The following is a 10823-nucleotide window of genomic DNA, read 5'->3' on the forward strand; positions in this document are numbered from 1 at the left end:
AAAAAATTAATTTTTCTAAATCAAAATTTTTTATTTTAATCTCTAATATTGGGAGATGTCCCACTTATAAGGGCAATTTCGAGTGCTAAATTTTCAAAAATTTGTTAGTGTCATTTAAACAGTAACACTAATGTGGATATATACTAATTTTAATCTCCCATAAATTAAAATGCCCCAAGTCTTTCCCCAAAATTCATATTGTTTTCTAGAGTGCAGTGTGCATATGAGGAGAATGCAGTTTTTCGTAGAGCTACGGGTAAGATTTGCTTAATGGATACTAATTTTATTTTTTTATATGTTGACTTAATATTTAATATTAATATATTTATCATTCATTCTTTGGCCTCATATTTTAATATATTTTTCATTCATACTTTGGCCCCTATCGATAAAAACTCTTAGTTCCGTCCTTAAAAACATTTTTTTTTTTTTTTTCATTTTTTTTAGTGAGGCCAAATGCTAATAAAACATTGATAGCAAGTATATATATAAAGTTGACTCATCACTGATATATTAAGCACCAAAATCCATCAAAACTGGTGCAATGTGCAACAAGGGTTGCAAAGTGTTCGGCATAAACTTCCTCCCAAACAAAAAGCATATAGAGGAAACAATGTTTCCATTATATGTACACTTAGTACCAAACCTTATTTGATCCAAGAATTCAGCAGTAACAGCTTGCCTCACAAATTTTCCAAGGTGTGGGCCACTCTTAGACCAATCAACCCATGTGATGCTCCTGTTGGAGTTCTCTTGGGGGCAAAGAATGTTGACAAGTGTTGGAATATAGTGCTCATCCATGTAACATGGAGGGCTACAAACATGGAGTGCTCATCCATGTTCCGTCCTTAAAAACATTTTTTTTTTTTCATTTTTTTTTAGTGAGGCCAAATGCTAATAAAACATTGATAGCAAGTATATATATAAAGTTGACTCATCACTAATATATTAAGCACCAAAATCCATCAAAACTGGTGCAATTTGCAACAAGGGTTGCAAAGTGTTCGGCATAAACTTCCTCCCAAACAAAAAGCACATAGAGGAAACAATGTTTCCATTATATGTACACTTAGTACCAAACCTTATTTGATCCAAGAATTCAGCAGTAACAGCTTGCCTCACAAATTTTCCAGGGTGTGGGCCACTCTTAGACCAATCAACCCATGTGATGCTCCTGTTGGAGTTCTCTTGGGGGCAAAGAATGTTGACAAGTGTGGGAATATAGTGCTCATCCATGTAACATGGAGGGCTACAAAACTGGCTAAACAAAGGGTAATATTTGCTGTCAGAAATGATGTGAAGGGCTACCTTGCGGTTCACTTCAAACCATTGGGACCCTTTGCGCCAATTTGCTAGAGAAATTGTGGGTGACATTTGAGGATTGTATCTGCCACGCCCAATTTTCCTTGGGTCATCATATGAGCCTACAAAGCTCTGGTTGGCTTCGATGAGATAGTTGTATGTTGTTGTGAAGTTGAAGAGAGGAATACAAGTTTCTGAGAGAAGAACAAATCTCTCGTTTGAGGAGTGTAGGAGTGCGTTTGCTATGAGGCGCCTTTCTGCGTCAATCATCGTCGGTTTTCCCCATTCCACTGCCTGCAATAAAAGTATGAATAAGAAATATGTTAATATTGAAGATTAGATTAATTATAAAAATTAAAATTAGTATCCATTCAGTGTTAAGTGTTAAGAAAAATAAACAAAAAAATATAATTATTTTTTAATATATTTCAATTTTCAACTCAAACACTTATCAAAATAGAACCTAACGTTCTTTTAGAACTCGAAAATCATCTATGATTGAAGGCTGAAGCTTGAAGCTGTACAAAATTTTGAAGTAATTTCTCATTTGATGTACAACATTAAAAAACTAATCAACTTTCAATTTTGCTGCGGAGTATATATAGTTTTGACAAATTCATGTATGAAAATGATCATTTGGTAGTTGCAGTAGAAATAAGAAGGATAAACATAAGCAACCATTGGTACAAGTTGGTAAAGCTCAATTTTAGCTACTCATTTTTTTATACACACTCTAACAGATTCTTTATTTTTTTCTTTATTTTCTTTAAATATTATTTTGTGAAAGAAAGAGGAGGAAAGAGAGTAAAAGAAAGAAAGTGAGAGAAAAGAAAATAATAAACAAAATTTCTAGAGTGAATACTAAATAGGCTAATCAACCTATTTACTATTCACACCAGGTAAAAAAAAGATAAGTTACCTATTCAGCTGGCCGGAGACCAAAAAACACCCATAATTATTAGGGATTTAACTGTTCTTTTGAAGATGCTCTTATAATACATATATATTTTATATTTTTATTTGATCACAACTTTGAATATGAAACTTAAACAGATCAAATAGACATGATATTATTTGTACGACAAAGTTTTTTTTAAACAAACAAAAAAAATCAACCCAGTTTATTAAGTTGTTATATGTCAAACAATGCTTAAAATGCACATGATAATTACCTGCTTAATTGAAGGACCGATATCATGTACTATGTTAATCTTATTAAAAATATATGTGAGAATCACATATTTTAAAAATATATGACAGTTTAATAGATTAGATTGAAATAATTTTTCTCAACCCATTTAAAAATAAAACTGTCTCCTTATTTGTAATTTTGTATGGGCTCAAATAAGTGGCTCTCCAAGAGCTGTCTAGTTGTGGATGAACCCATGGACAAAGGGAAGGAGGGGGGCAATCCCACTTGCTTTAACAATTTTTGTAATGGTCAAAGGCGAATTTAGAGGGGTATATATTTGAGAAATTAAAAATTTTTACCTCCAAAAATGTAAAAAAAAAAAAAAAAAAAAAATTACAGGTGTTTTTAAAATCATTTTATCAACGCTGACCTCCCCTAAAAATTCCAGTACTCCTGATGAAAAGAACAATGTAAATAGATCAATCATGAGAAAATGAGTTATCTAATTATATCAAGTGCTGAAATTTTTTAGTCAACTATATATCTTAATTATTATCTACATTCGTTTGTGTTATCGACAGTATTTAAAATTGTATTAATCGCCAATAGAAATGCTCTAAAATCTACATAGGCAATAGCAAGATATGCCTAGGAGCTAGGTTTTTTTATTTTATTTTATTTTATTTTGGCAAGATAGAATTAATGAGCTTATAAAGTAAGAAAATTACCTGGCTTGGAATTTTTCTTGCATGGAAAACTGAATTAACAGGGAAAGAGTGATTGTAGAGGGGATGAGTGTGGACATAAATGGTGTAACGCCCTTCATGGCCTTCAAATTAAGAACTTCTCCCACAATGGTGCCAAAGGTATAGGCCCTTTTGTCAAGAACATGAAAGCAACTTTTGGGACATAATCAGATTGAAACTCTCTAATCCTTGGAACCGTCAATGCCCGCCGGAACAACTCGCCATCATCCATGTCGTGCATGAATGCTGCCGGCGGTGGCAGTGGTGGTGGTTGTAGTTGTAGCGGTAAGGGAGGAACGGGCAGTGACTGCGGCGGTAGCAAGATTATTGGCGATGGTCGCGGAAGAGACAACGGGGTTGTGCGGAAATAGGACGAGAAGCTTTTAATGTACAAGCTAGCTGTGATTCCAATGGACAAACCAATGACAAAGAAGACAAAATGGAAGACATGAGCTAATGATAAATGTGGCTTATTGCCAACCTTTGAAGAAGGTTGCTGCTCAGCTCCCATGGTTTCTGCAGAAAATGGGAGAGGGGTTGGTTATGGGGCAGAGAGGCAATATTTAGGAAGAGTTGTAATCTAGCTAGCTATGACACTTGAAGCGAAAGTTAAGATGCATGTGCTTTGGTTTGACCTACAACATTAATTTGTCGTTATTAGTAGCTTAAGCAGCTCGAAACCCATGTATGCTGTGATGATTCAATGACCTTCGAGTACAGATTGTACGCCTTCCCCAGTTGAAACCATTTGGGAGATTTCTGTCATTAGCCTTCCAATCTAAGAAAGTCTGAGCAAGGATTAAGATATGGTTAAATGAAAGTAGACATAGTTAGGCAATTTGCAATATCTCTTAATTGGAAGTTATCTTTCAATTAAAGTAATGTCATTCTCAAACTAATAAAATATTATAATTTACACTTTTTATCCCATAAAAAGACCAAAAAAAAAAAAAAAAAACTCCTAAAAACTCTCTATAAGACAAATACCCTTATAAATTTGAAAAAAGAAAAAGAAAAAAGATACAAAAAAAACTCACGTCGATAGTCACCAGTGTTGTCACCAGTGTTTTTTTTTTAATTTTTGGGTGTATTTTTTTCTTAATTTTTGAAAAGGGTATTTTTGTCATTTTATACAGATGAAGCACATTACAATTTTCTAGTAATTTAGGGAGAAATTTAAGGTGGGTATGTTTATGTGTATTTTTTTTTTCAAATTTAAAATATGCCACTAGCCCTTCTAGTCCAGTCTGCAATTTTGAGTACTTTGGACTTTTGAGCCTACGCGGTAAGTTAGCAAATCTTCCACCAATATGGTGGCCATGTGGGCATTGTGGGGGGGCTTTGCACTTTCTAGTTGTTTATTTCAATTTGGTAAGCATGGCTATGAAGGCCTTTTTTTTTTTTTTTTTTTTTTTTTTTGGTCTAATTAAAATGACTATGAAGTTTAAATACACACATTGGCGCAAGGTTTTAAGGTGGAGGATGACCTAATTGTCACAAAATTCCATGATGCACTGCCCCATTTGTCAACACAAAAAGAAACTCTAATTCAGAACTAAAACGAAAAAGAAACGCAAGTTAACATGCCCTTTTTTTCGCCTGAGGCCACGGAATAAACTTCGAAACCTTTTTTGTTGAACTTGTAATGTTTGCTTTTTTTTTGGGGGGGGGAAGGAATTGGAAGTGTCCCAAAAAGAAAGACAAAAATCAAAGCAAAAATAGTATATCAGCTCAAATAAAAGCCCTCACAACTAAAAACAATCTATAATTCAGGGTTTGAATCCTTCTCAATAACAACAACAACAACAATAATGATTTCATTATGTTTTTGGTATTCTTCAGGCAAGGTAATGCTAAATTTCCTGCCTGAAATGTTCGAGACCCCAGCAATTCTAGTGACTCATCTCCAACCCTTTAGCTATTGTTCTTGAGAAATGACCAGGTTAGGGTCGGCCCGTTGGTCGAAAGAAGTTTTTATATGGAATCCCTATCTACCAAAATTTTTACTTCTGGTTCCGGTGGTTCCGAGCTGTTCATTCTGATCAAAACCAAAATCCATCAAACATGCATGTCTGAATTGTAAAAATTAGTATAATACAATTCAAACAGCACAAGCATTACCCTAAAAACATTCAAAAAGAAGAGACCTTTGCATGTGCAGTAGCAATCCAGGGTAGTAGATCATCCTATGTGAACTGGTCTGCCAGAAAGCTGCAACCACTATGGTTTGGAGGTTCTATACAGAATCTCAGGATCCTGACCCCACACAGCAATGACTATTGCTGCAATCTAAAAGTTCCTCTCACGAGTCAAAAAGCAACACCAGAATTGCAAGAATTTCTTTTGCACCAAGAAGTTGAATCCGTTTTGAAAGTTTCTCCCTAGAAGACATCAAAAGATTTTGCAACCTAAGAGGCTATTGAATCATGCACCTTGCAACTCACCTTAGGCACCGCTTTCTGGCTTAAGAAACCTAAGGTTCACACTCCGAGGTGTCCTGCTACCATTAGACATTGGATATACTTTTTTACCTATTGATCCTCAGCAACTGCACCCACATGCACCTAGAATACAAATTGGATATATTTTTTTAATAAATATTAATAATAGATCACGAGTTCTTTTAACAGGTACATAACTTAAAAATTTAAGATGTAATTTTTTGCCAAACTTAGATATTGCTAGATGGGAGGGCAGTACAAACAAATACAGAAAAAGTAAGATTGATCATTTAATTAGAGTCTTTCTCTCCCTCCCTCATTCATAGAGGTGTTATGGCAAAACTAAATCTCCTTCTGTATGTAGATGACATGATTTATGTTCTGCATGTCTTAACACATTTCTAAGAGTATTGGATTTTCTTAGTTTTTTTATGACAAGGAATCCCTTCAAGGCAGAGCACTTTGTGTACCCGCCCTTGTCGGATAAACTTCGGACCTATGCAAAGTGCCCCTTCAAACGGATCAAATAATACTCCAGCTTTGATGGCGGGCTACCCCAAGAAATTGTTTGTACCTAAGGAGATTCAAACTTTAGATCTGATAGAAATACTACCAAGACCAAGGCCTTTACCACTTGAGCCAACCCCCCCTTAAGGTTAAGAGTATTGGCATGTTTAGGACCAAGGCTGCAAAGTTAGCATCTCGTGTAAATTTCATGCCAATCAACAAGCTGTAAGTACAGATCCACCATTTATCAATTTCAAGTCAGGAATAACCCTGTTAAAACATGCTGTATGAATTCAAAGCCACGCATTGCCAAGATATGATGTATTCCACGTGGTAAACTACCACACCCAAAAAAAAAAAAAAAACAGTTCATGGAAAACTGGGTCCAAGTCAACTTAATTCAACCAAACCTTAATCCCAAGTGATTGGGTTTGGCTACATGAAACCTTCTCTCTCTCTCCAGAACTCAAAACTGTGTAAAACTCATTTAATTGTGGTAACACCCTTTTCATATATTACAACTAATAAATGAATTTTACTTACAAAATTAATATTAAATACAACATCAGCAAAGCAAACAAGAATTGCAAGGGCACTTCAAACAAAAACATAATAAGAAAGTGCTTAGAAAATATATATATATATATATATATATATATATATATATATATAAGAAAGAAACTCAAGAAGTTAAGAGCTTGTAAAGAATGCTAAGTAACCTTAAATTTGAAATTTTACTTTGATGAGATTCACTTCGAGTAAAATGGGAAAACCAAATCCAAAAGTTTAAAGCAACCACAAACCCTCTCCAAAAAAAAAAAAAAAGGTGGTGTAAAATCTACAATTGAACTGACCTTATCAGTCAAAGTGATTGAGTACAGGGGACAATGACGTTCTCTGTGGCATCTGATGACAAATAATGAATCCAGATCCTTAACGCTACAAAAGAAAATCCGGAATTACTGTTGTTTGTGAAACCACATCCAAGGGCGTATCAGCTCTTCGTCGAGCTTTATGCTTAGCATGGTGATGACTACTCTTTTGCTTTCCTTTCTGACCATTTTCTTCCGTTTCCTCACTAATCTTTCCTGGACTCTTATGTCTTCTCTCCTTACCATGAGTACGGTGTCTGCTTCTTCTTGAACTTGGATTTTCATGCTCATGCTTTTCCGCATCACCCAAATTATCTTTCAATTCGGAAGGACCAATGTTTAGTTTTTCCTTCCCTTTTCTTTTACTGGAAGACTTATCAGATGGGTTACTTCGCGAGGAAGTTGTCCTGGTGTCACTTCCTAAAAGAACTTCCCGCACAGCACCAGAGAGCAAATCATCCTTCAGCTCTGGCCTTTTGGCTGAAATAGATACGACCTCTCCTTCATCCAATTTCACCACTACAGGCCTAGGCTTTGCATGGTTTGCCTTTTTCTTTGCGACAAGTGATTCCTCTGTAAGCTTAACTAGATCATCAGCGTCTTTATTAAGATAATCCTGCAACTTAGGGTCATTGGCAGGTGGATAATCTGTTGCTACAATTTCATTTTTCTCTGAAGGAAGATAGTATAATCCATGCCGCTTACGGTGTTCCCTGAGCAGAGACGTGGACTCGTTTGATGGTTCTGACTCTTCTTTGCTCTGAAGGTCAGAGAGAGAAGCACTAACCCCCTCCTCATAATGAGGACTTCCAAGAGAAAATGAAATTGATGGAGGTAGTTGAATATCACCACATATTGTCTCCAAATCATCAAGATTCTCCTTAAGCACTAACCCTTCTGGTATAGGAACTCTTTCCTGAGCACTATCTGAGACTGGACAAAGCTCCTCAGAAAAAGCATCACACATCAGTTCGATGATTTTGGAAGCTTTCATCTCTTCACTTTCCAAATTTTCTTCCTTCTGCACTAAGCATTCAGGTAGTTTTCCCTTAATCAACTCAATGAAACATAATAGATTCCGTGCTCTCTCCAGTATTTCTACATCATGGCTACCTATGAGTGGGCCCAGAGCCAATTCAATTAGATTTAATAGGTTAACAATAGATTCATATGTGTAACCATTCTCCAAGGTATCAGGGGTAGATGTCTGACCATGACTAATAATTCTTTCCCCACCATTTTCTACAGAAAGATCTTCAAATGATTGATTTGAAACCCTTGGGTTGAACCCTTCATTCTGTTCGCCATGAGCAGGAGGGCCTTCACATGTTGCCAAATCAGAACCCTCTGGCATTTCCCTTTTCAAGACTAATTCTGAAACACCCAGTGCCAAATTATCAGGACAAGTGGATGTAATACTCTCCCTTTGCAGCAGGTAAGAATGCAGGCAAAAGATTAATACTTTAAAAGCAGAATGGATATAAACTGCCCTTATTGAAGGTGGCAAGAGACTCGTACGAGGTTGTAAAAGTGCCTCCATAAGTTCAAATGGATTCCTTGAGAACTCAACATACTCCCCTGACACCCAAGCAGTAGCAGATAATATCCTATGCAAGAAAGGGTTACCAAGTAATGCAGGATCAATCAGCAGATCACGAGCAACCCGAACAAGCTCGGGTCTAACATCCTTGACCCTAATACCAATATCAATTAGCTGATTCTCGATTTCATCACCCTTTTGGCAATGTGGAATCCTTGACATTTCTCCAAGAAGCGACACATACCAATCAAAGTCAATAATCATCTCATACACATTTCTAGAACATGTTGATAAAATGGACCCCAGAATCTCATTACAAAAATCTGGGTCAGATTTAAGAGAATAATTCACCAAAACCCTAGAAATTTCCATCACATTACTCTCAGCAACCATTGCCATCACAAGACGCAAGGACTCAAGCTTGATATTAGGATCCGCATCACTCAACGCCTTAATCACAACCTCCTTGTTCTCCAACACTGCCCAATAGTGCTTTGGTGCAACAATCGAAAGCGCCTGCAATCCAAGATACTTAAGATTTGGATCATCATCGACCAACAATTCCCGAATCTTCGCGACAGCAAGCCTCACAGCAGATTCATATTCACTCAAACTACTCACAATAGTCCTAACACACTCAAACATCAGTGATTTCGCCCCGGTCCTCCTCATATGCTCGCATATTGGCTCAACAACCCTCTTTGCCAACCTCGGCTCTAATGGAGCCAACTTGGCAAAAATCTTCAATACCTTAATCAAGACCCAATTGTTCTTAGAATCCACTAATATCCTATAAAACTCAGGCGCCAGAGGAAGATATGATCCGGGGTCTTTCGAGGCCAGCTCGCAAAAGACCCCAACAACCGCAGACAAAATCTGGGGGTCCGAGCTATCTAAATTCTCAACCAAACGCTTAAAACACACTCTCACGGCATCTGGGTATTTGGCAAACACCCTCAAAACAACGCCAATGGCTTTCTTCCTAACGAAAACCTTACTACTCGACAACAAAGTGAATATTTCAGGGGTTAAATCTCTAGCAAGATCAGCAGTGGCAATTCTGGAGAGGCATTCGAGGGCGAGACTTACCTCCAACTCGTTGGTGCTGGTGAGATCCTTGCGGAGCTGGTTGGTGATGAGCAGGAGAACAGGGGTGGCGTCGTGGAAGGAGAGCGAGGCGGCGTTGTAGCCGATCCGCTTGTGGGCGAAGCGCGAGGAGGACATGACCTCGACGACGTGGAAGGCGGCCCAGGACATGTCGTGGTGGTGGAGGGAGGATAAGTAGGAGAGCTTGTGGAGGGCGGTGGACTTGGAATGGGGGTCGGTGGACTTGAGCTCGCGGCGGATCTCGTCGAGGGCCTTGGAGATGAAGGCGGACTCGCCGATGAGCTGCAGGCGGAGGCCTTTGATCACGTCGTCCAGATTGCGCTGGAAGAGAGTATCCATGAGGGAAGAAGTGCCCCCCGCCATGTCTGTTCGCAGAAAAAACAGCCCCAACCAACTGGGCTTCTTGCTTTTTTGATTGAATTTTAATTTCCAAATTCACTCTCTTCTGTTTGCCTAATGAGGGCACTAGGGATTCATCCGGAGAATTTGATGAGGAGGGGACTCGGGTTGGTAATGATGTGAATTCTGAGAATTTGATGTTTCTGTTTGATTTCCCAAGAAAGAGGAAAATGTAAATGGAAATTTTTTTTTTTTTTTTTCTTTCGCTTTCTTGGGAAAAGGGTGGGGAGAAAAGACGCAAGGTTGATGGGACTTTTGGGCCTGCTGGGAGCATATCGCGTATTTGGTTTGGGTTTAGGTTTGGGTTTGGGTTTGGGATAACGGAGAGATTATAAGGCAATAGTTATCATTTTTGGGCCTATGGGTTTTGGATTGGTTTTCCATTTTTGCTTTTGTTAGAGTAGATACTAGAATTTTCTTGTTGGGCGTGTAGGTAAAAAGCAGACATCTCAGCTTGAAATACCAAAAAATAATATAATTATTCACATTAAATAATTTTTTTTCTCTGGACAAAATCATCAGAGTCACTGTCTTAGTTGATTTTGGAGACTGAGAGCTCAAAGGTGGGTAGAGGGTTTGATGATGGGCATTGGGTTAAAACGAATGGAAAAGTTCATGTGATTTATTTGAATTAAAGATACGATGTCTTCATCTCTATTATATTTGATATTTTCATCTTCAATAGAAATTTGACACACCAAATAAAAATGTCAGACAATCAGTAGCAGTTGATTGAGAAATGAGAACGACTGGATAAGGGTGGTTAGGTTTCATTTT

The 10823-nt window shown here is 37.5% G+C and overlaps 1 protein-coding gene and 1 pseudogene across 2 annotated transcripts; both read right to left on the reverse strand.

The window, feature by feature from the left end:
* Positions 1-948: 948 nt before the first annotated feature.
* On the reverse strand, positions 949-3691 carry LOC132185290 (glycosyltransferase BC10-like; annotated as a pseudogene). The gene is made up of 2 exons (XR_015912891.1): positions 3163-3691; positions 949-1596 (listed from the first exon to the last, which is right to left on the reverse strand). The product of XR_015912891.1 is annotated as a glycosyltransferase BC10-like (transcript).
* A 3152-nt stretch (positions 3692-6843) lies between these two features.
* On the reverse strand, positions 6844-10204 carry DELTA-ADR (delta-adaptin). Its single transcript, XM_059599521.2, has one exon. The coding sequence runs from the start codon at positions 10008-10010 to the stop codon at positions 7068-7070; it is 2943 nt and encodes a 980-aa protein (XP_059455504.2). The 5' UTR covers positions 10011-10204; the 3' UTR covers positions 6844-7067.
* Between the last annotated feature and the right edge of the window lie 619 nt (positions 10205-10823).

This window comes from Corylus avellana, chromosome 7 (assembly GCF_965113065.1).
Source record: "Corylus avellana chromosome 7, dhCorAvel1.hap1.2, whole genome shotgun sequence".
In the NCBI taxonomy this organism is placed as follows: Eukaryota; Viridiplantae; Streptophyta; class Magnoliopsida; order Fagales; family Betulaceae; genus Corylus; species Corylus avellana.

Excerpts from the sequence above, each read along its gene's own strand:
- DELTA-ADR (XM_059599521.2), bottom strand. The coding sequence starts at position 10,010 with ATGGCGGGGGGCACTTCTTCCCTCATGGATACTCTCTTCCAGCGCAAT.